Source organism: Pseudonaja textilis, chromosome 15 (genome assembly GCF_049901715.1).
Source record: "Pseudonaja textilis isolate UNSWEBS1 chromosome 15, rPseTex1.2, whole genome shotgun sequence".
NCBI lineage: Eukaryota > Metazoa > Chordata > Lepidosauria > Squamata > Elapidae > Pseudonaja > Pseudonaja textilis.
This window is the reverse complement of record NC_142004.1, coordinates 3,123,170-3,147,879: the sequence shown is the minus strand read 5'-3', so window position 1 is coordinate 3,147,879 and position 24,710 is coordinate 3,123,170. Positions and strand designations below refer to the sequence as shown.

At 46.5% G+C, this 24,710-nt stretch overlaps 1 protein-coding gene and 1 long non-coding RNA gene across 7 annotated transcripts; one reads left to right on the top strand and one right to left on the bottom strand.

The window, feature by feature from the left end:
- Positions 1 to 231: 231 nt before the first annotated feature.
- LOC148124629 (uncharacterized) lies at positions 232 to 2,829 on the bottom strand. Its single transcript, XR_015739604.1, has 3 exons — positions 2,720 to 2,829; positions 1,027 to 1,079; positions 232 to 322 (listed from the first exon to the last, which is right to left on the bottom strand). It is a non-coding gene; the product is annotated as an uncharacterized LOC148124629 (long non-coding RNA).
- A 361-nt stretch (positions 2,830 to 3,190) lies between these two features.
- On the top strand, positions 3,191 to 24,052 carry ASCC2 (activating signal cointegrator 1 complex subunit 2). Of its 6 annotated transcripts, none has more exons than XM_026718658.2 (19): positions 3,191 to 3,254; positions 4,527 to 4,626; positions 7,037 to 7,195; positions 7,934 to 8,104; positions 9,692 to 9,821; positions 13,395 to 13,462; positions 13,713 to 13,823; positions 14,600 to 14,712; positions 15,498 to 15,572; positions 16,149 to 16,256; positions 17,225 to 17,293; positions 18,037 to 18,111; positions 19,086 to 19,260; positions 19,469 to 19,683; positions 20,276 to 20,395; positions 21,575 to 21,799; positions 22,524 to 22,623; positions 23,272 to 23,348; positions 23,879 to 24,052. In XM_026718658.2, the coding sequence occupies exons 2-19, from the start codon at positions 4,546 to 4,548 to the stop codon at positions 24,048 to 24,050; spliced, it is 2,244 nt and encodes a 747-aa protein (XP_026574443.1). In that variant the 5' UTR covers positions 3,191 to 3,254; positions 4,527 to 4,545; the 3' UTR covers positions 24,051 to 24,052. The 6 variants fall into 6 exon arrangements, with proteins under 6 accessions (XP_026574443.1, XP_026574442.1, XP_026574445.1 ...); XM_026718657.2 differs by having other exon boundaries at positions 3,199 to 3,474; XM_026718660.2 differs by lacking the exon at positions 3,191 to 3,254 and adding an exon at positions 3,484 to 4,012.
- The last annotated feature ends 658 nt before the right edge of the window (positions 24,053 to 24,710 follow it).

Genomic DNA, 24,710 nt, shown 5'->3' with positions numbered 1-24,710 from the left:
GGCAAGCTAGCCACACTGGGGTTCAAATCATTTAGTATTTCATAATAATAATAATAATAATAATAATAATAATAATAATAATAATAATAACAACAACAACAACAACAACAACAACGATGATGATACTTTCTCTGTGGATAGGAATGGGAGTTTTTCTATCAATTCCATTTGCAAATAAGGATTCAGTTTGCTTTGGGATTGGAGAACGGTGGCGCCCGGACATTCCAGCTCCTAGACTGGTTTGTTGCCATCATGGAAATTTATCTCTTGTTAATTGAGGAAGTTGCATTTGTCTCCTTTGACCACATCTGTCTCACCTGCACTGGTGGCAAAACACAAGCTAATTCTAAGATTTATAAGGGACAGTGGGAAGTTGTTGCTGCATCCTGTAGCTGCATCCTTTGAGGTGGCATCCAATCTCATGGTAAGATCAGGCCTGGCAACATACATATCAAACTGCATGTGCGTGCCTTCATGAATAGCTAGGCAGAGATCTAGAATGGTTGGCAAGTCTTTGTGGGCCTGTGCGATTAAGCAACTGCATTTAAAATTCCAACCAGGAGTTGCACGCCTTATGGAAAAGCAACGCTATCGAATAGATGAGCATTATCAGTCTACAGGTTGTGAACTTCATATGGAGAGATCAGGAAAGTTGATATGGATTAAGGAGACCCCCGTTCCACCATGTTGGTCTTAGAGCAGGGGTCTCCAATCCCTCAGTCTGTGGAACTGGCATTGGGCCGCACAGCATGCCAGAAACTGGTCCATGCAAACAAGAAAAGTCCCATCCTAGGGATGCAGGCATCAAACAAAACCAGACCCCCTCAAATCCAGGGAAAAACCTCCCTCACAGAACTGGTCCCTGATGCCCCGAAGTTTGAGGGCCACAGAGCACAGAATGATGAGAGAGAATGGTTGTGGTCTGCTTTTCACACACACACACACATACACAAAAAGGCAATGCGCCCTTAGTTCTCAATTTTTTTTCAACACTTCACACACCCTCAACGTTCAAACTATCCTCACCATTTTGGGATTCCAGACATCCTGCTGAAGTTAGGAAGTTCTGAGAGGGCAGCCTTTTAGGAACATGAAAAATAATAAAGCAACAGAAAGTCAAGGGTCAGTATTATCTGATAATAGAAGTGATAATAATATGTCAACTGCAAACTGATTTTGATTAAAATTGAGTCAATGAAAATGGTAAGAAATGCCTTTTGGAATAGGCATGTTCTGAAACTAAGGATTTTTAAGTGTAAATTAAGGATAGGGGAAATTTGAAAAGTGGATGTAGGATGAAATAAATTGCTCTTAAGATTCTTAGGCAGAGAACGTATTTTTTCTAATATACTGTTTAACTCTCAACATAATCTCCTCTACCAACACATCTTCAGAGGAGCAGAAATACTCATCTTTTTGATTATTCATAGCATAATAAATGTTACAGTTTTGCATTCAGCGATAGCCTACTCCATGCTGAAGTAATAAAACTATATTTTTGTGTACTATTAATTACCTTTTTTCTCTATTTTTCTCTATTAATGTGAGACAGAATTAGAATTTACACATAACACTTAACTTGGTTAAATTAAGTTTCAAACTCTCACACATTACACTGTATCATAAAATAGCCAAGTGAGATGGATTTGCACATCTCAGAAAAATTAATATGTTAAAAGTTAATGAGTGTGTACCAGTAGTAAGGCAGTCACTAGATTTGCAACTTTAGGATTAAGACTAGTTTAAGCATATTGTGGTGGATTAGCTTTAATTTTTTCATTATTTTAAAATCCATCCAGCAAACTTTGTTCTTACATTGTATATAACTTAACTTGGAGAATATGGAGCTTCAGAACTAGAGGATTACTTGAAATTGAAAATTAAATCAGCCATCTCCACATTGGTATCCATATGACTTATTGAGATAATTAGATGGGATATTGGAATGGGGAAATTGTAATTAGAAGTGACTAGCAAGCAGCTTGAATTAAACAAAAACGAAGCAGCAGAGTAAGCAAGTTTAGGCAGAGTTGTTCTTAAAGGACAGGATGCATAAAACTCCAACATGTACAATTCCTGTGGGGAATTTACTCTTGATGCTGCCCAAAGATAAATAAAGTGTTGAAATGAGTGAACCTGCCTTTCTGGTTTGGGGATTCTTAGTCACAAATGTAAAGTGTATTTTAAATATGGGAGACAGAAACAATTGTTTTCTCTCTGTAAACTTTGTTTTTTTATCTCATTGTTTTGCCTACTTATAAAGGAAGAGATTATTTGGAAAGATCATCTGACGCAGCTCAAGTAATGGAGAATGCTATTCATTTTATAATTAGTAATCCTGTATGTGCATGTATTTGTATATTTACATACATGGATATTGTATGGAGATCAATCTATCTGTCCATATAAAATGTACACACAATATGCAACATATTGTAAATATAAAATATTGCAATATAAAATATTGTAATTAATTACAATATTGTAATTAATTACTATATAAAATATTGTAATTATTATATATTATGAAATGATGTATGTAAAAATGCATTTCATATAGATATAACTTTAAAGAATAGAGGTTTGATATAAACTCCTGGGATCTCATTGGTATTCTTATATGTCTATTGCCCTCTTAATTATTATTCCTTTAATTAAAAAGGGAAAAAACATAGCTTTGTCTTCTTTTACCTTTAAATTCTGTTTAAAGAATTTTTACCTTTTAATTTGATGTGCCAAAGTAAGAAAAGAGGATTAATTCATCAACTTAGGAAGGTCTGGGAACAATGGGTCTTGTAGTCCCAGCCTCCCTTCTTCCCCCACCCTGCCAGGAAAAAGGGCTAGGAAGAACCGTAGCCCTGGCCACTAATAATAATGATGACTGAATAAAGTAGAATATTTTTGGAATAAAATAGAGCTGGAAGGGACTTTAAAGGTCTTCTAGTCCAGCCCCCTGTTCAAGCAGGAGAACCTATACCATTTCAGTAACATAGTAATAATAATATTAAACAATAATAAACATAAAAATAATAAATATGAAGAGTAATGATATAAATACTAATATAAATATTGTTAAAATTAATAAAAAAGGACAAATAACTATAACTCATAAAATAGGCCCCCAAACAAGCTCCCCCGTAACTAAGCAACCGGAGGCGCCTCGGAGCGGACTGACGACCTTCTCGACCCGGAAGTGCTGTCCCCAGCACCGGAAGTGAGAGGCCTACAGGACGCTATCACCGAGGCGGTGTCAGGTAATTGCGGGGGTATTTCTTGAGTGGCCCAGCGGGAAGAAAAAGAACCGGCGGAAAAAAACTACAGGGCTCCGGAGGGCCTCGGTGGCACGGCCCGCCTCTCCCTCGGCTTCCATGACTCCGGACTCGGCCTGGAATAAGTAAACGAGGCTGGGAGGCAAGAAGACCCGGATGTAGGGCGGGGCCTGCTGTGACGCGACGTGGCTCAGCTGCCCGGCCGGTGCGCGGTGACGTCACGGCTCAGGAAGGGGATTGGTTGGCTGCGGGAGAGGGCGTGGTCCGGGCAGGGCTAAAGAGGGGGGGAGAATGCCAGCTGGCCCTTCCTTGGTCCATCTTGCGGGGTTGTTGTGTAGAGGACAGTTTTTGGAGAGGTGACCTGGTTTACTGGCTCTGCCTTTCTGGGGAGGGGAGCCAATTATGAAATTCTGGACTTTAGAGGAGGGCGAGGAGGGCTTCTCTATTAGTGCTGGACTACAGTTCCCATGAACGAAGGCAGAGACTATGGTACCCATTTTCCTCTGAGGCCGAGCCAGCCAGATTCTGCTCTGCTCTGTTCTACTGTGATGCTATTCTGCTCTTTAAGCTTCGTGCCCCCCCCCCCCCAAATTGAGAATTCTATGCTGGCTGGAGAATTCTGGAAGGTGAAGTCTACACATCTTCAAACTTCCAAGGTTGCTATTCTACTCTCTCTCTTTCTCTTTCTTTCTCTCTCTCTCTCTCTCCCCGCTGTTTCCCCGAAAATACGACCTACCCTGAAAGTAAGTCCTAGCTTGATTTTTTTACATGTGTGCCCAAAATAAGTCCTAATTAAGATCCCGCCCACTCTAGAGAGAGGGAGGGAGAGAGAGGGGGAGGAAGAGAGAAGGGGGAGGGAAGGAGAGAGAGGGGGGAGACAGGGGGAGACAGGGAGAGAGAGGGGAGGAAAGGAGAGAGAAGAGAGGGGGAGGGAGGAGGGAGGGAGAGAGAAGGGAAGGAGAGAGGAAGGAGGGAGGGAGAGAGAAGGGTGGGAAGGAGAGAGGGAGAGAGAGAGAGATTACTATATTACTATACTATACTATCCTCTATTCTGCTGTGATGGTTGACCTTCTGCTCTGCCAGCTTTGTGCCAAAAATCCTTGAGAATTTTATCTTTCTCTCACGTTCTTGTACAAAAAACAGTTGGGAGACTTCTAGATGTGGCGACTGTACCAGGATCAACATGGGTTTTAGGCTGTGAATTCCTGAAGCGCTTCCTGATGTGACCCTTGCGTGTGTGTGTATGTGTCTTTTCAGACGAAAAGAGCCCGGAAACATGCCGGTCTTGCCTCTGGATGAACTCCAGTTTACGGAAAAAGATTCACTGACAGGGAAGACAAACACTTTACCAGCGTTGGTAAGTGGAGTTTAACGCCCTGCGGCTCAGCCGTTCGGGGGTGGGGTGGGGGCTTCTAACGATGGGCCTCTTTGCAATTAGGAGCAGCCTCACAGCGGCTGAAATGTCAGTGTGGCTGTGAGACCCTCTTCACCGTGTCCACATTCTCTTTTTATTTCAGTTAGCTGGGCTTTTTAAAAAGCTTTCAATGAAAATTGCTTTTTTAAGACCTGGTATAGTGGGGCTGTCCCCAACCTTATACTATTCATAGGTGTTCACGTTACACGTCTCAGAATCTCCCAGTCAACAGGGCCTCTAATTGAAGAATTTGAAAAGTTGTAATTTCACACATCAAGTGCAGTGTTTCCCAACCTTGGCAACATCGAGATCAGTGGACTTCAACTCCCAGAATTCCCCAGCTGGCAGAGAAGTCCACCTATCTCTCTCTCTCTCTCTCTCTCTCTCTCTCTCTCTCTCTCTCTCCACCCACCCATCCATCTATCTATCCATCTTATCTATCAATTCTCTCTCTCCATCCATCCAACTATCTAATTACATCTATCCATCTATCTATCTGTCTATCTCTATCATCTCCATCCAACTATCTAATAATCTATCTATCTATCTGTCTCTATCTATCATCTCCATCCAACTATCTAATTATCCATCTATCTATCTGTCTATCTCTCATCTCCATCCAACTATCTAATTATCCATCTATCTATCTGTCTATCTCTATCATCTCCATCCAACTATCTAATTATCTATCTATCTCTATCATCTCCATCCAACTATCTAATTATCTATCTATCTATATCTATCATCTTCATCCAATTATCTATCTATCTATCTATCTATCTATCATCTCTCTCTCCATCCATCCATCCAATTATCTATCATCCATCATCTCTCTCCATCCATCCAATTATCTATCATCTCTCTTTCTCCCTCCCTCCTTCCATCCATCCATCCATCTATATCATCTGCCTCTATCTTATCTGTCATTCTGTCTTGCGCCAAGTCTGGTGAAAATAAAAAGATTCGGGGGGCGGGGGGGTTGTGACATGACAGCAGCCTTCCAATATTTGAGGGGCTACCCCAAAAAGCAGGTGATCAACCTATTTTCCAAAGCCCCCGAAGGCAGGACAGGAAGCAACAGATGGAAACTAACCAAGGAGAGAAGCAACCTAGAACTAAGGAATTTCCTGACAGTCAGAACAATTCATCAGTGGATCAGCTCGTATCCAGAAGTCCGAGGTTTTTCAAGAGGAGATTGGGCCACCTTTTGTCCAAAATGGTATGGAGTCTCGTGCTCGAGCAGGGGGTCGGACTAGAGGACCTCCAAGGTCCCTTCCAACTCTTGATATACTGCCAAACAAATGGCAATCCGCTTCGCTCGTTAGGCACGGCTTTTGAAAAAAAAAAAAAAAACAAAGCAAAACAGGACAGGACCAGCTGCAAAGCATCGTCTCTGTGGCTCTGATGTACATTTGTGCTGGATAAGGCTCAGGAAAAAGTGAAACCTTGCTTACAAACCTGGAAAACACTCCAGTGTCCTCGCCGAAGTTGTTTTGCAGGCTGCAGACTGAGGAGCCATTCATCGAAAGGGCAATTTACTGTATGTTCTGTTGACTTCTCTAGCCTCTCGGGGGCTTCAGAAGGGGGCTCCTCCAGGCTGCCTCAGAGACAGCCATAAATTTTGGGGGGAGCTGCCAAAACCATCTGAAGAGAAGCCACCAAGTTAAAAATACCAGGAAGGGACAATCAGGTAGCTGTATTTCCAGGGACACAGATTCATAGTCGCCGTTGCCAGCTCCCAGTTTGTTAAACCCTCATGGAATATGGAGTCTTCAATTCTCTTGGGTTTTGAGCTGACATTCCCGGACGTAAACACAGGTAGTCCTTGGCTTACGACTGCAGCGTAGCCCAACAGTTTCCGTTGTTCAATTGTTAAGGGAGTTGTGCCCTACATTGCAGCCTTTCTCACCACCGTTGTTAAGTGAATCTGGCTCCCCCCCCCACGCCATTGAGTTGGACTAGATGACCTCCAAGGTCCCTTCCAATCCTGTTATTCTGTATTCAATGGGACAGCTTGCCTTCAGAAGTTGTGGGAGCTCCCTCACCAGCAGCTTTCAAGAAGAGACTGGACTGCCATCTGTCAGAAACGGTGTAGGGTCTACTGCTTGGGCGCGTGGGTGGGGTTGGACTAGATGACCTACCAGGTCCCTCCCAACTCTGTTCATCTGTAACCTTAAAATGTTAATCGGCAGGGCCTTGGGCAGAGGGGCAGCAGGCCAGCATCTGCCAAAAGAGCAAACACGACTTTGCCAGTGAAATGCTCTCTTGAGACCACCGAGAAAGCAGGCCCAAGGCCTGCCATTTTGTCTTGGGGCTCCTGACCTTCCCTCCTCACCCCATTTTTGTCTTTCAGCACCCCCGAAATAAAACAGACCGGTCTTTTGTGGTGTACAAGCCCCTCCCGGGCACCGAAGATCCGGCCCTGGTGGAGGAGTTTTTGGAACGAGCCAGATTCATTGCACGTGATCTGGATTGGCTCCTGGCTCTGCCCCATGATAAATTCTGGTGCCAGGTACTGTTTGTGGCGGTGGTGGTGGTGGTTTGTCGTTGTAAATGAGAAAAGGTGGGAAAGAAAAGAGAGAGAACGATAGAAGACTTTCTCTCCCAGGGTTGTGGGTGCTTCCCAGCCTTCCCAACTCCTAGTTGGCCTCTTGGAAGCCTGGACTGTTCTGGCAAGAGCACTTAGACTTACATCCCTTGTAAGTCTGAACTTTTGTGTTTTCTTGCAGATGTTTCATGACACACACACACACCCAGACCTCCTCTTCTCCCTTTTTGCAGACCCCACTCCCTTCTAGCACTGATGACGTTGTCCAGTTTGGTAATGAAATGTCTGTGAGAAGAGCACCAAGCTCAGAGAGCACCAAGGACCACCACCACCTCCTCCTCCTCCTCCTCCTCCTAAACCCCACTCCCTTGTAACACTGATGGTGTTACCTAGTTGGGTCATGAAATGTCTGGGAGAAAACCACGAAGCTTAGGGAGCACCAAAGACCCCAGAGTCGTCCTCCTCCTCCTCCTCCTCGCACTGATGATGTCACTTAGTTTGGGTCATAAAATATCTCCAGGAAAACAAGCCAGCTCAGAGCGCTCCAAGGACCCCACAGTGCTCCTCCTTCTCTTTCCTCCTCTTCCTCCTCCCCCTGGTTCATACCCAACTAGGTGACATGATCAGTGCTAGAAGGGAAAGCTCCCACACCCTCCTAGCACTGGTGGGGTTACCTAGGAAGGCTTTGCTTTCTCCCACCAGGTCATTTTTGACGAGTCGCTCCAGAAATGCCTGGATTCGTACCTGCGCCACGCCCCCCGCCAGTTCGACACCAGGACGGACCTCCCTGCCGAGGTGAAGGAGCTCGAGAAGCATCTTCACCGGAACGTTTTCCTAACCTTCCTCCGGATGTCCACCCACAAGGAATCCAAAGTAAATAATAATAATAATAATAATAATAATAATAATAATAATAATAATAATAATAATAATAATAAATAATTCTTCCTCCTCCTCCTCCTCTTCCTCTTCTTTCTCTTCCTCCTCCTCCTCCTTCTTCCCCTTCCCCTCCTCTTCCTCCTCCTCGAAAAATATGATACAATTGGGATAATGCTCAAATAAGGAAGTGATGGAGGATGAAGCTTCACTAGGGTGATCATTCAATGTCCTCGGCTTACGACCACAATTGAGCTCCAAATGTATGTTGTTGTTCCTCCTCTTCCTCTCCTCCTCCTCCTCTTTTCCCCTCCTCCTCCTTTTTTAGAAAAAACACAACTTGAAAACATACAACCTAGACGTGTTTGTTTGGATAAGGGGGTGGCGGTGTGGGGAGGAAGGAGGGGTGAAGGAAGGACAGCTTTCTGTTTACCCTTCTGAGAAAAAAAAAAAAAAACCTTCCTTCGGGTGTTGAGCCTTGTTTTGGAAAAGTTCAAAGGCTTTTCCCCAAAGACCGGCCCTTCGCATGTTTGATCATTTCTGTCAATTATTGTTTTACGAATTAGTCACGCAACCACTCCGAGGGCTCTCTCGGAGACATGTGGAAGCATGTAATTTCTAATTCCACGGTAATCAACCCCAAAGAGTCCTTCAAATTGCTTTGTTCCAATCGAAAGGGTGGTTGTAGAAGAGGCGTCCGATTCACGGAATGCTTGGAGAGGTCTCCGGCCTTGTGCTGACAGACATGTTGCTTCCTCTGACTACAGTGGCAGCCTTGTTCTCCTCGGTGCTCTCTGAGCTTGGTTGTTTGCTTGCTGATGTTTCATCACCCAACTAGCTAACATCATCAGTGCTAGGAGGAGGAAGACTGTGGGTGCTCTCTGAGCTTGCTTTTTTTTTTTTTATAGATGTTTCATTACCCTATTAGGTAACATCATCAGTGGGAGGAAGAAGAGGAGGAGGAGGAAGAAGATGGCTGTGGGGCCATTCGTGCTCTCTGAACTTGCTTGTTCTCTTGTAGATGTTTCATTACCCAACTAGGTAACATCATCAGTGCTATTACCTAGCACTGAAGATGTTGCCTTCTTGTGTAATAAAACATGTACAAGAAAACAAGCTCAGAGAACATTAAGGACTTCATAGTCAATAATCATCATCTCCTCCTCCTCCTCCTGATGTTATCTAATTGGTTAATGAAATCCCTGCAAGAAATTTTCCAAAGAGCACCAACGACTCCACAGTTCAACCTTGAGCCACCAATATTCTCTTACTCTGTGGAACCCTTGGTGTTCTCTGAGTTCAGATGTTGTTTTGCAGACATTGCTCAGGAGCATACCCCCACTCTCCGTTGCACTGATGGAGTTACCTAGTTGGGTAACGAAACATCTGCAAAGAAAACCACCCAGTTCAGGTATTACCAAAGACCCCACAGTCCAATCCCTGTGCTGCAAATATTCTTTTCCGTTGAGTAGACATTGTCCTACACTCATCACTACAAGAGAGACCATTTTGGCAGCTGTCAATAAATGTCTTCCAATCTCTCTCTCTCTCTCTCTCTCTCTCTTCCCTTCCTTTCTCCTGCAGGATCATTTCATCACACCATCAGTATTTGGAGAGATCCTTTACAATAACTTCTTATTCGACATTCCCAAGATCTTGGATCTGTGCGTGCTGTTTGGAAAAGGCAATGGCTCCTTACTCCAGAAGATGATTGGTTAGTTCACAGGATGGGGAGCGAGGGGGAGCATCTCTTAAAACAGATCTCTGATCTACCCGAAATATACTAGATGCATTTTTTTTAAACCCTCCCCTTGTTTATCAAAGCAGTTTGCCAGCTTTAAATCCTCCTGTACGAAGTAGCAGTGAGTAAGTCTTTATGTAACAAGTTAACACACCAACAAACACACACGCACACAAGGCACTTATGCTAAAATTAAGACATAATGTGTGCATTCAAGGTTGACTCAGCCTTCCCTCCTTCTGAGGTGGGTAAAATAAGGAGACCCAAATCGTTGGGAGCAAGAGGCTGACTCTATAAACCACTTAGAGGGGGCTGGAAAGTGCAGTGAAGTGACATATAAGTCTAAGTGCTGTTGCAAGCTAACTGCCAACTGCCCGGAGTTCAATCCTGACCAGCTCAAGGTTGACTCAGCCTTCTGTCCTTCCGAGGTGGGTAAAATGAGAACCTCACCCCTTGACTTCTGGTCGTCCTTCATAGCATCAAACGGTGTAGCTCTTGCCCTTGTTTACATGATGGGAGAGCTGATAAGCGTGTGTGTAAATATCAATTCTCTGAAAATTGTTAGAGTTACAAAAAATCGGTACATGTAATCATTTTTAATTCTGTAATTGAATTTTCCTTGTGGTCATTTGCAGCTGCACAGAATTTTTGCTACTGCCAGCGTGTTAGCTGGGTTTAAGTCCCGGAAGGAGATAGCCTACATAAAAAATTGTCTGCCCTCCCTGGTAATCTCTCTAATAAGGGGAGAACACATATTGGCCTAAAAGCACGGCATAACTCACAGTGCAATCAAACGTGTGTCATATCTTGATGGTTCCCATAAGCTGGTTTTTTTTTTTTAAACATCTCTAGGCTTTGACCAAGCTAAGCAAATAGTCATTAATAGAATAAGAGGCATGGAATTCCATGCGGAGACAAATTCCGTGTTTCTCCAAAAATAAGATATTAATTAATTTTAATTACATTAAGATATTATATTAATTCTTTGCCCCAAAAGACACATTAGGTCTTATTTTCGGGGAAATGCAGTTTTCGGGGCAGGGCTTATATTCCGAGCATCCTGAAAAACCATGCTAGGGCTTATTGTCCAGTTGGGTCTTATTTTCAGAGAAACAGGGTAGGTTGCCTCCCCATAGTAGGAGCAGAATTAAACAGGGTGGATGGGTCATCCTTCTCTTTCTTTCCACCTATCCCAGCCCGGAGGGCCTTTTCCAGAGGGCTTGAGTTGTTCAGTCGCTATGTCGTGTCCGACTCATGAACCCACGGACCATAGCACACTAGGTCCCTTTGCGCGCCATGCCCAAACTCACGTTCCTTACGTCGATAATGCCATCTAACCATCTCCCCTTCCCTCTGCCATCCCCTTCTGCCTTCCATTTTTCCCTAACATCGGGGCCTTTCCCAAGAAGCCCTCTCTTCTCATCCGGTGTCCGAAGTATTTAAGCTTCAACGTCAATATCTGTCCATCCCAAGAGCAGAGAGCTGGCTCTTTACAAAATTGGCCTGAAAACGCACTGATGGTTTAGTCTGATAATCTGAGCTGTCGTGCCAAATAGAACGTTAATCATGCACGTAGAGTCAAGGCTACGGTTTTCCCGGTTGCAATGCAGGGCTTTGGGACCATAAGGAAGGCTGAGCACCCAAAGAACGGAGGCCTTTGGACTCTGGTGCTGGGGGAGAAGGCACCAGAGAGTCCCTTGGATTGCAAGGCGATCCAACTGGTCAGTCCTAGAGGAGACCAGCCCTGACTGCTCTTTAGAAGGTCAGATCCTGGGGATGAAACTCAAAGACTTTGGCCACCTCATGAGAAGGAAGGAAGGACTCCTTGGAGAAGAGCAGAATGCTGGGAACGATGGAGGCAAAAGAAGAAGAAGGAGGAGGAAGAGGAGGAGGAGGAGGAGGAGGGGACGGCAGAGAAGGTGGGGGCTGGATGGAGTCCCTGAAGCAGTCGGCGTGAGCTTCAATGGACTCCAGAAGAAGACAGGAAGGCCTGAAGGAACATTGTCCATGGGGTCGCAATGGGTCGGACACGATTTTGCAACTAACAACAAAGATCTGTACTGATCGCTGAAAGCCGGCTTCTCACCTTGAATAGGTTGGCCCAGTGTATGTTTGCTTGCTTTAACAGGGATTTTTGTACACCGTCTGGAATCTTCTAATAAAAATTAAACTCCAGACACCGTTCAAAAACAAAAGGAAAAACCCTGCAGCTTAATAGCACGCATGCTTGCTTAGTTCAGTGAGACTGAATATTTGGATATCCCTCACTGAATTAAAGCAGCTACCTTGCTCTTTCCAATTATTTGTTTGGCTCCCTAAATTGAGATGATTTTAGAGCGTAATTACATTTTTTTTTTATGTACCTATCTGTACTGATCCTGGAAAGCAGCTTCATGCCTGCAATTTATTGGCCCAGTGAATACATTTGCTTAGTTTAATAAGGGTTTTGTACACCTTGTGGAATATCCTGATGAAAATTAAATCCAGCCATCATTTAAAAAAACAAAACAAAAATCTATCGCTCAGTGGAATGCAAGATTTATTCAGTTCAGCGGGACCGAATATTTGGCTATCACTCACTGAACTAAAGAAACAACCTTAGTCCCTTCAATTATTTGTTTAGCTCCCTACCTTGAGATGAATTAATGCTGAGCAGGATTTTCAAAGTACTGTTCAAAAATGTGTTCAGTCATGCGTCAAACATCAGATAATGTTGCTCATTTTTGGAAGTCTGCTTCCATCTCTCTCGGGAGTCTGCAGGCTTAGGTGCTTCCTTCTTCAACCAAACAAGCAAGCCCAAGAAACTTAAATAGAGGTGTTTTGGTTTTTTTTGCTATGTTTAAATGCCAATCTTGAAAATGACCTGATTCTAATTTTGCTTTGTTTTGTCTCTGAAATGCAAGTCTACATCTTGGTATGAGGAAAAGAGGGTGGGTTTTTGGCAGGTTTTTGGGACAGCTTGCCTTCAGAAGTTTCATCGTTGGAGGCTTAAAAAGAAGAGACTGGACTGCCGTCTGTCAGAAACAGTGTAGAGTTGCCTGCTTGGGCAGGGGGGTTGGACTAGATGACCTACAAGGTCCCTTCCATGTCTTGTTATTCTGTATTCATGGTTTCAACTCATGACCTGGCTGGATTCAATATTGACACCTTTCCCCAGAATGCTTGCTCCAAAACAGCCTCTTCACTCACCACGGCTAAACGGTGATTGCGCTGAGTTGTTAGCGAGTAAGTAACTCTTGATTGGGTTCACACGACAGAATCCAGATATCTAGGGAGATTCTCAGTCGTCCAGGTCATTGTTGTCCCAAAGGTGCTTTTTTCTTTTTATTTTCAAGAGGCAAGTGGACTTTCTAGTTTTTCTTTGAAGGCATTTCGCTTCCCATCCAAGGAGCTTCTTCAGCTCTGAGAAGTTATACAGAATATGTATTCGGTATTCCTTGCTCCGTGAAACCACTTCAGCTCCTAGCTAATGTGAAACCTTTGATCATTTAACTAGCCTTTTCTTTCTCTCTCTCTCTCTCTTTTTCCTCTCTTTCCTGTCTTCAGGAAACATCTTTACCCAACAGTCAAATTACTTCAACGATTTGGATGAAACCATGCCTACGATTCTTCAGGTCGGTTTGCTTCTCTGGGGATATTTGAGAGCTACTCTGAGACAACATATAATACCTGCTAGTTATGCTCCTCCTCCTCCTCCTCTCCACAAACCACACTCCCTTCTAGCACTGTTGATGTTACCTAGTAGGGTAGTGAAACGCCTGCAAGAAAAGAACCAAGCTCAGAGAGCACCCAAGGATCCCATAATTCAACCCTCAGCTACCAATATTCTCTTCTGTCATTATCTGTCTGTCCTTTGCCTTCCAGGTTTTCAGCAACATCCTTCATGCCTGTGGCTTGCAAGGCGAAGAGGCTTCAGGTAGTCCACAGAAGCTGGAGGAATGGGTCAGGATGACTCCAAAGGGGCTACCTTTGCAGGTGAGGACCCACCCACCCCCAACGGCAGGGAGGCTGTCTTCCTCTCCCCCATCTCAAACCCTTTCCCTTCAAGCCTGCTACCTGTCCCAACTTGTCATTCTTCCTCTTGTCCATCCTGTGACTGGGTCAGAAGTTTTGGGAGCTTCATCACCAGAGGCTTTCAAGAAGAGACCGGACTGCCACCTGTCAGAAACGGTGTAGGGTCTCCTGCTTGGGCAGGGGTGGACGGTGGACTAGATGACCTCCAAGGTCCCTTCCAATTCTGTTATTCTATATATAGTCAAAGGGTGAGGCATTTTCTCCCCATCACATGTGCTTAGTCAGTTTTTTCTTCTTCAACCCAACGATTCCCGTTCCGGTCTCCGTCCACGTCTAAGATCTCACTGCATAGTGCAGATTTATCGAAAGACTTTGCAAAAAGGGTCGTTTTGCTCCCAAAGAACGTCGCAGAACGATGCACGCAGGCTGCGAGCGTTTCAGAAGTTAAAGAGACAAGATTTCTTTGAGGTCAAAGAGCGAGCCCGAAACGCTTGAATGAGCCACAAGAACCACAATATATATATATTTTTTTCCTTTTGACAATTTCACGGGAACAAACAAGGACAAACCAAACTCACCAAGGAAACGCAAAGAACCACAATGGAACCTTCATGTTTTTGAGTGGATTGTTTCGAACTTTCTTAAGGGAGTGGGAGCTATAAAGCTCTTCCAAAGAGGGGAGAGGGCAATATTTGGAACCCAAATCCTGGAAATGCCTCTTTTCTTTCTCTTCCCAGGAGCTGAAAGATATTGTCCTGTACATCTGCGACAGCTGCATCACCCTGTTTGCCTTCCTCGATATCTTTCCCTCGGCTTGCCAGACTTTTCAGAAGCACGATTTTTGTTTCAGGTATTCATTTAGGCCGCTGGGGTGTTTTGTATCCGATATGAGGGGCGCGCTTGAGAACGTATCCAAGCTGTGAGTTTCCCAGATGTCCTTCCAAAGCTTTTTCGTAGGCAGCCCCTTTAAAGGGTGGGGAATTCTGGGAGTCGAAGGCGGCCACAAGTTCTTAAATTTGGAAGGGAATTCTGGGAATGGAAGTCCACGTGTTCTTAAAGTTGGTGGGGAATTCTGGGAATGGAAGTCCATAAGTTCTTAAATTTGGGAATTCTGGGAGTTGAAGTCCACAAGTCTTAAAGATGTTGGGGAATTCTGGGGGTTGAAGTCCACAAGTTCTTAAATTTGGTAGGAAATTCTGGGAATGGAAGTCCACAAGTTCTTAAATTTGGTAGGGAATTCTGGGAGTTGAGGTCCACAAGTTCTTAAATTTGGGAATTCTGGGGGTTGAAGTCCACAAGTTCTTAAAGTTGGTGGGGAATTCTGGGAATGGAAGTCCACAAGTTCTTAAATTTGGGAATTCTGACAGTTGAAGTCCACAAGTCTTTAAAGCGGCCCAAGTTGGACACCTCTGATCTGAAGCTTGCTCTTCTTTGCCTGCCGAGATGTGTCTTCAGGAGGAGGTACCCAGAACCTCGCTGCCTGTAGAGCTAGCTGCGCTCTTAGTTTTCCCAGCGTCTTCCGAGATCCGTCTTCACATTTTCCCCCCTCTCTCTCCTCCCCACCCACTCCTTCCAGCCATTTTGACTGGCCGTTCCACAAAAGCCCACTCACTCCTTTGTTCCTTGGGTTGGCAGGCTGGCTGCTTTTTACGAGATGGTGATCCCCGAGTTGGAATCTGCTATCAAGAAACGGCACCCCGAAAATAGCAGGTCTGTGGTTTGGAGCGAGCGCCTCGTTTTTCATCCTTTCTGACGTTTTTTTTTTTTCTCTGCCTGGCTTTGAAGGGTACCAAAAATCTGCTTGAGCCAGCTGGGTTGTTTTTTTTTGTTTTTTTGGGGGGGGCGGGGGACGGACGACGGTGACAACGACAGGGGTCGGATTCAAAACTCCCAGCAACTGTTTTATTGACCAGCTACTGGGTGGGCATCGCCACGATGGGTGTGGCCTACCGGAACTTCCAGAAGGGCCATTTTTCACCCTCCCAAGGGTCCGGAGGCTTCCCTCAGACCTTTGGGAGGGCGAAAACGGCCTCCCCCGGGCTCTGGAGGCCCTCCGGAAGGCAGAAACAGGCCCGTTTCCGGACTTCCGGTACTTCCGCAGCCAGCTGGTCAGTTCAACTACCGGTTCGGCGAACCAGATGCCAATTTAGCATCCAAACCGGTAGAATCCCACCCCTGTGGTGGTGGTGGGCACACATTTTGATCAGGTTCTCCTACCCATTAATGCCGCGAAGTTCTTTTTGCGGTCATGTCCACGACTGTGTGGATCCTCTTTCTGCCCTTTAGAGTGCTGTCGGACTTATGGAGGAGGCTGTGTCACTCTCGGAAGAAGATGGTGGAGATTTTCCATATGGTGGTCCACCAGCTGTGCCTTCAGCCCATTTTGGAAAGCAGGTATTTCCCCATCTTGCCAGATATGGAGGCCCTAAAAAGAGCGCAGAAAAGAGCAACGAAGAGAATAAGGCCGAATCCTGCGATGAGCGGCTAAGGGGAACTAACGTTAATGCTTAGCCCAGAGGTCTTCAAGCATGGACAGCTTTAAAACTTGTGGACTTCAAATCCCAGAATTCCTCCTCCAGTCCAGGTGAGCTCAGGAATTCTGGGAGTGGAATGTCCGCAAGTCTTAAACTTGCCAAGTGCGAAGACCCTCGGCTTAGCCTAACGAAGAGAAGGACTAGGGGTGACATGGTAGCAGTCTTCCAATATCTTCTTCTACCACAAAGAAGAAGGGACTAACTTATTCTCCAAAAGAGAAGCCTCGCGGGAGACATAGCAGTCTTGCAACACTTAAAAGAGCTGCCGCAGGAACAGGAGATCAATTTTTTCTCCAAAGTCAGGACAAGAAAACAGCAGATGGAAACTAATCAAGGCGAGAAGCAACCTAGAACCAAGGAGGAATTTCCTGACAGTGAAAACAATTAATCAGTGGAACGGGTTAGGGTTAGGGTTGGACGTTTTCAAGGAGAGATTGGACAACCATTTGCCTGAAATGGTATAGGGTTTCCTGCCTGATGAGGGGGTTGGACTAGAAGACCTCCAAGGTCCCTTCCAATGCCATGATTCTGTTCTTACGTTTTGTGTCCCAAACACTCCCATATAGAATTGGGATATTGACTGTAACCAATAAGCCGAGCAAACCGCTCCCTCCAGTGCGGCTGGGGATTCTGGAAGTTGTAGTCAAGGCCTGAAGTGACTTCATAGATCAGTTTAGCAGTTGGGGTGGGGGGAAACAGCAGCAGAACTTACCCCCATTTTAGAATTAGTGTCCCCCTTTCCCGAAAGCCTTAGAAACAGGCAAACCTGGATTTTCTGCCCGTATCATTTTCACAGATCATCTGCAACAATTAACCTTGTTCTTGCAGCTGCGACAACATCCAGGCGTACATAGAAGAGTTCCTGCAGATTTTCACCTCCGTGCTTCAGGAGACGAGGTGAGAGAGCTTGGCGCAACTCTGGAACACTGTAATCTGCAAATTTTACCACGCTTCAGGTTTCAGGCTGCGTCTACGCCACATCCTTAATCCAATGAGAGGAATCCCTTTTCTGAGATGTATGCAATCCAGTGGATTAAAAAAAGGCTCGGTTCGTAAAACGGGAGAGGGAGTCGAGCTATTCTCCAAAGCACCAGAAGGCAGGACAGGAAGCAACGGGTGGAAACTAACCAAGGAGAGAAGCAACCTAGAAATAAGGAGGAATTTCCTGACAGTGAGAACGATTAACCAGTGGAACGGCTTGCCACCAGAAATTGTGGATGTTCCAACACTGGAAGGTTTTAAGAGGAGACTGAACAGTCCCTTGTTTGAGATGGTATAGGTTCTCCTGTTTGAGCAGGGGGCTGGACTAAAAGACTTCCAAAGTCCCTTCCAGATTCTATTCTATTCTATTCTATTCTATTCTATTCTATTCTATTCTATTCTATTCTATTCTATTCTATTCTATTCTATTCTACTCTTTATTATTCTATTCTACTCTATTCTTTATTATTCTATTCTACTCTACTCGTATTCTATTTCTATTATATTCCATTCCATTCTATTCTGGAGGTTTTTAAGAAGAAACTGGACAGCAATTCGTCTGAAATGACATAGGGAGGTGGACTAGAAGACCTTTCCATGGCCCCTTCCAACTCTGTTAATCCTTACAAATCATGGGATTTGCATCTCTCTGTTTTCAGGTTTCTCCGCGATTACGACGAGCTTTTCCCTCTGGCAGATGATGTCAGCCTCCTCCAACAAGCCTCTTCAGTGCTGTATCCTTTGGCACCAGTGTGAATGTTCAGTTCTCCTGTCCCCTTTCCATCACATGACTGTGGGGATGCTACAATGGTCACCGGGGTGAAAAAAAACGGCCATACGTCACTTTTGTGCTGTTGTAACTTCCGTCACTAAAGGAACTGTTTGTACGTCGAGAACTACCAGTAGCAACAGAGCTACAGCCCTGGGGGGGTAGCATTGCAGGCAAACTCTGCCCACTGCCAGCAGTTCGATCCTGACCCACTCAAGGTTGACTCAGCTTCCCTCCTTCCAAGGTTGGTAAAATGAGGACCCAGATTGTTGGGGGCAAGAGGCTGACTCTGTAAACCGCTTTAGAGAGGGCTGGAAAGAACCGTGAAGTGGTATATAAAAGCTATTGTTATTGTTCTGCCTTCCTTCCTTCATCCTTCCTTTCCTTCCTTCCTCCCACCTTTCCTCCCTTATAATCTTTCTCTTTATCTCTTTCAATTCTTCTTCTTTCCTTCCTCTCCCTCCCTTCCTCCTTTCCTTCCTTATAATCTTTCTCTTTTATCTCTTTCAATTCTCCTTCCTTCCTTCCTTCCTTCCTTCCTTCCTTCCTTCCTTCCTTCCTTCCTTCCTTCCTTCCTCCCCCCTTCCTCCTTTTCTCCCTTATAACCTTTCTCTTTATCTTTCAATTCTTCTCTTTCCTTCCTTCCTTCCTTCCCCCTCCCCCCGGAAGCACAGGGGTTAGACCGCAGCATTGCAGGCAAACTCTGCCCATTGCCAGCAGTTCGATCCTGACCGGCTCAAAGTTGACTCAGCCTTCCGTCCTTCCGAGGCCATTAAAATGAGGAGACCCAGATGGTTGGGAGGCAAGAGGCTGACTCTGTAAACCACTTAGAGGGGGCTGGAAAGCACTATAAAGCGGCCTATAGGTCTAAGCACTATCGTTGTCCAATGTTCTGTCACTATGGAGAATCGGGAATCTGCCCTTGACACCATTGGACAGAGACGAAACTCGAACATCTTACATTTTGCAAGCTGTGGAAAGTGCCTGGGACAAAACAGGTAGAAGGAGAAAAACGGTCCAAGGTCCACCTGTCTATGAAACCGCAACCGGGGCCGTGACGGTCCCCAGTGCCTCAGAACAGACGGAACACTTTGAGGAACAGGATCACCTGGAGGTAAGTGTTTGGAGCACAGCCGCAGCCTGCAGCCAAGATGGCAGCTTTTTGGCTGATTTAGGCTCTTCTTAGAAGTGGGATGCTGCTGGTTTGGACCGGTTAAGCTGTGACGATCAGCTGCCCCCGCCCAGTCCTATATGTCTGCCTTTTTCGTCTCAGCTGATTCGTGCGGTGTATGTAACATGGCTTATTGATTGGATCTGTCTAGTGTGCTGGAGCAGCTGCAGCTCCCGTAGCTCCCGTCTCTGGAGTAGAGCTGGATTCCCTGATCTCTCAGGTGAAGGATCTGCTCCCTGACCTTGGAGAAGGCTTCGTCCTGGCCTGCTTGGAGGAGTACAACTATAACGTGGAGCATGTCATCAACAACCTTCTAGAGGACAAGTTGGGGGCCTCCATACAGATGCTTGACAGAACCATGCCTAGGTAAAGTTGGAAGGAGATTATATTGAGATGTGTGTGCGTGTGTGTATTTTCTGAGGTTCTCGCGGGTATTTATATGTGGATCTTTGGTTGTTCGGGTTTTCTCCTGCGTAAGATTGGAAGTATCTAGGCCACGTTTCGATGAAGTCTCATTCATCATCTTCAGGCTTGTGTCTTCGGCTCTGTGCTTCTCAGAGTGATGTGAGCTTGCAGCTACTTCTTCCTTTTAACTGCTAGTGGGGGTGTGACTTGATTGGGTGGGGGCTTGGCTGTGTTCTGATTGGGTGGGGGTGTGTTCTCATTGGTAGGGGGTTTGGCTGTGTTCTGATTGGTTGGGGGCTGGCTGTGTTCTGATTGGCTGGAGGCGTGTTCTGTTCAGGTGGGGGCTTGGTTGTGCTCAGGTTAGTCTTAGTTGCTGGCCACTAAGCCATCCCTGCTTCCTCCTGGGGATCCACCACCTTGTGACACTCCTGCCCAAAAACGGGGGCGTGTTTCCTGAAAGATTTGTGTCTTGCATTTCTGGAGATGAAGACTTTTGTTGCTGCTGTTCTTTTAAGAAAAAAAATAAAATAAAATAAACAACTGTTCCTGCCAGGCCTGTGAAACCAGACCCGACTCCGCTTGTCACGTCTCGGTGCAACGTTTTCCAAGATGACGAGTTTGATGTTTTCAGCAAGGAGGTGGTGGATGTCTCTCGAATTCAGAAAGGCAAGCGGTGAGTTTGCGCTGCTCCCCTCCAATCCAGGGTTCCTCCCCCCATAGCAGCTCTAAGGTGTGGGAAGTTCAACTGCCAGAACCCTGAGCTCGTCCCCAACTAGGTAACATCCTCAGGGAAAAGGGAAAACTCCCACTCCCTCCTAGCACTGATGACGTTACGTAGTTGGGTAATGAGAAGTCTTCAAGAAAACTACCAAGCTCAGAGAGTACCCTCCTCCTTCTCCTTTCCCACTGCCTTCTAGCACTGATGATGTTACCTAGTTGGGTAATGAAACGTCTGCAAGAAAACAGTCAGGCTCAGAGACCCCCCCAAGTACCCAACAATTCTCTTTCTCCTTTTCCTCCTCCTCCTCCTCTTCCTTCTCCTCCTCTCCACAAACCCCACTCCCTCGTAGCACCGATGATGTTACCTAATTTGGGTAACGAAAGGTCTGCAAGAAAGCAGCCAAGTTCACCACAGCACCAAGGAGCCCACAGTTCGTCCCCCGAGCTCTTCTTTTCCAATCGGTAGAAGCCAAATGTTCGACTCAAAGGAAGCCTCCCATCCCCGAGACCTCGAGTTGTGTACCCGAGTTTTGTTTGTATTTGTTCTGACCAAAACCTTGTTCCAAGTAAACAAACACCAAATTGAGATAAAAGCAAAACCTTTAATGTTTCTCTGCAAATTGCGTTCCTTCTTGGTTAAAAGGCTGTTTCAAACTAATTGTCTCTGATAAGAACAAGCCTGGCCAAGGTGGTGCAAGGTTGCCAAGAGCACTAAATAAAGTTACCAAGAAATATTTCAAACACAAAAGAGTCTCCAAACACCAACAAAGATATTCCGAATGTCTACAAGGCTTGAGTGCAAAAACTTCTTTGCTTCCTGCAAAGTACTCCGGTTTCTCGGCTGTCTTTTATCTCTTAAAGGAGGGGCCATTACCTTGCAGCCTTACTCTCGAGTCGCCTGTGCTGCTGCAGCTGCTCTTTCCTTCAAGCAGCCCTGGGCACAGGCTCCTCGGGCTCCTCTTCCTCACTGCTGCCAGCCTCCACAGTTTCCAAAGGCAGCACTCCACTCCCTGATGGTCCTGGCCCCATCCCTGCATCACATGCAGGCCCCTCATCTGAGTCCTCGCTCTCCGAGACCTCAGCCCTCCACCTGCCAGCGAATCACAACAGTATTCCTCTCCATGGTTTGCAGGAGCGACAAAGCCACCACGAAAAGCTTGCTGAACGACAAGCGCCTGGTGCAGGAGCAGAGGGAACGCTACAACCAGTACTCCGTCATTGTTGAGGAGGTGCCCGTGGTGAGCGGGGATCGCCTCTTCTCCCAGGAAGACTACGAGGACGAATACGACGACACCTATGACGGCAACCAGGTGGGAGCAAACGATGCTGACTCAGACGACGAGCTGATCAGCAGAAGGTAAGCTAGTGTCCATCTGCACCAGTGCTTAGTTCCAGGGGTAGGCTTCAAAAATTTTAGCAAGGGGTTCTCTGCCCGGTGGCTGGGGGCAGGGGTGGGATTCTACAGGTTCGCCCCTATTCGCTAGAACCGGTTGTTAACCTTCTAAGCAGGTCAGAGAACCGCTTGTTAGAAGAAATTACTGGCCTAATCCTGTAAGGAAGGCAGGAAGGAAACATTCTGGTGTTGCTTACAGAAGCTGCCTCTCCGTTAACCCTGATTACATTCTTGGCAGGACTAGACTTCCTGTCTCAGGAACTTCTCTGGAGGTTTTTTTCCCTCCTTTGCTGGTACTTTGCTTGTGTGGAGTGACCATTCAAAGTTACAATGGCACTGAAAAAAGTGACTTATGACCATTTTTCACACTTACGACTGTTGCGGCATCCCCAGTCATGAGAGGCCAGGCGAGGAGATGCGTGCCTCCATGTGAGTGATGTTGAGTTGGCCACACCCAGGCAGTCACATGACCACCAAGCCATGTCCACCAACTAAGCCACGCCCACAGAACCGGTTGTTAAAAAATTTGAATCCCACCCCTAGCTGGGGGGGCGTAGCCTAGTTAGCTTCCTGCACCATGGCGGTGTGTGTGTGAGTTGCTCGTGGTGAATTGGCTGGGGCCAATTGGCCGTGGCGAGTTGTCTACTCTTGATGAGTCTCACCGTGTGGCTGTTCCATCTTCCTGAAGGCCGTTCACCATCCCTCAAGTCCTGAGGCCCAAAGAAGAGGAGGAGCAGGAGGACGAGGAGGATGAAGAAGAGGCGATGGAGGATAGAGAGGCAACAAAGGTGAGCCATCTGGAATTCTGGAGGGAGGGAAGAGGTGGTGAAGCAATCCTGCGGTTCGAACAGGAGAAAGGAGAGGCAGCTCCTGAGAGAGCGGAAGAGATCAGAAGTTGGCAGCTACTCCAAGTTACCTTGAGTGAGAACTTTTGCGACCTGAGGAAATGTGGCCCAGGTTCAGACAGTGAGGAGGTTGGGGACGAACATGTGCAAGTCCTGGAGTCTGGGGAAGGCTCGGATGAGTGCTCTGCGTGTCAGAGGCAGAGACGGGGCCAGGGCTGCCTGACAGTTATCAGCTGCCTTCAGAGTCAGAGATCAGTGGGGAAGAAGAACAGCTGGAGCCTGTTTCCAATGTGCACATGCGCAGAGCTGCCAGGAGAAGGGAACAGTTAAGGAACAAGGGTCAAAGGGTCAAGTAGACGGTGATTGGCTCCTCCCATAAGGAATAAAGAGGAGCAAAAGGGGAGTGGGACTTTGCGGGAGACAATTCTCGGTTGTAAGTGCTAAAGGTTTCTCTCCTGTCCACATGTTCGGGATTGCACCTATGTCCCCGTTGCTGTCCCACATCGGGAAAAGCTCCCGATATTTTTGTGGGACAGCGGAGGAATGGAATCCCTTCTTCTCAAAAGATCTTCCTTCTCATTTGGCTAACAGGACCACTTCATTCAAGATCCAGCAGTGCTGCGGGAGCGAGCCGAGGCCAGGCGGATGACCTTCCTGGCAAGAAAAGGGTACGGATTCCCCACCCCAAACCCCTCCCCCTTCTCCGGATTTTCGTGCCAAGTTCCAGGCGTCCAACCTAGGATTGCGATTTGCCAAGCTGGCTTGGTAGTCTGGGAGTGGCAGTTCCCACCCAATTAGAGGGCACCGGGTCTTTAGGACCTAGGGCTGGAAGAGGCCTTGGAGGTCTTCTAGTCCAACCCCTGCTCAAGCAGGAGGCGGTGCGCCATTTTAGACAAATGGTTGTCCTGTCTCTTCTTAAAAGCCTCCAGTGATGGGAGCACCCACAACTTCTGGAGACAAAACAGTTCCACGGGGTTAATTTTTCTCACTATCAGGAGTTTCTCCTTTGTTCTGCGTTGCTTCTCTCCTCCTCAAGTTTCCATCCGTGGCTTCTTCTCTTGCCTTCTGGTGCTTTGGAGAAGAGCTTGACTCCCTCTTCTTTGGGGCAGCCCCCGAGATGCTGGAGCCCAAATATCACGTCACCCCAGTGACATTTCGCTGGTGGGTGTTCACAGTCCGTTTTTTTTTTCTCTTGCAGGCCAAAGCCAGATAACTCAGGAGCTGTGACGGGCGTTGCCAAGGGCCGCGGCCAAAGCCGAGAGACAGTCCAGGAGCGACGGAAGAAAGAAGCCAGCAAGGGGACGAGGGCGAATCACAACAGACGTGCAATGGCCGACCGGAAGCGGAATAAAGGCATGATCCCGTCTTGAAACAGCGGCGCGCCAGGGAGGCTTGTTTGGAACTGCTCTTTTTTCAGGGAGGTCCCCCCCTGACCCCCCCTGGAGAGAGAGAGAGAGACTTTTGCAAAGATCATTTTCCTAGGGCGGAAAACACAAATCCACACATAAGAACAGGCAATTGCAGACCTGCAATAGGGCTGCGTTGAGCGACTTGTGGAAATTTGAGAAATGCTTTTCTTTAAACGGTTCCTCCGGAAACTTTTGCTGTTTTTTGAGTTGTCCTATAGGTTGCCTCTGTCAGGGCTGCCTCAATCTGGTCTCCTAGGAAAGTGAAACCCTCGATTCCCATTTGATTGAAGTGGGAGGGCACTTTAACTAAGAGGTGCTGATTAGAGCAGAATCAGGTGGAACCTGAAGCTCCCGCACACCAAGACAGAACCCCCTGGTGTTCCCCCTAACCCTGCCCCCATAGCCCCCCCTCCCCCTTGTGTAGCCAATCCAGCACCGAGGTGTTTTGGGAAACGCTGGTGTTTGAGCTGGCGAGATCCCACTCTCAGGGTAAACGGCCTTGAAGATGCCAGGATGTCAACACGAACCGGATTCCAAACCCCTCTGTTCTTCCTCAATTGTCAACCCACCCACCCCCGCCCGCCCCAATTTCCCATCATAAAAAGTATAGAGTTTTGTTAC

Excerpts from the sequence above, each read along its gene's own strand:
- ASCC2 (XM_026718659.2), top strand. The coding sequence starts at position 3,561 with ATGCCAGCTGGCCCTTCCTTGGTCCATCTTGCGGGGTTGTTGTGTAGA. Across the intron at positions 15,573-16,148 it reads CGGCACCCCGAAAATAGCAG|AGTGCTGTCGGACTTATGGA; the intron begins GTCTGTGGTTTG and ends TCTGCCCTTTAG. Across the intron at positions 17,294-18,036 it reads TCCGTGCTTCAGGAGACGAG|GTTTCTCCGCGATTACGACG; the intron begins GTGAGAGAGCTT and ends CTCTGTTTTCAG.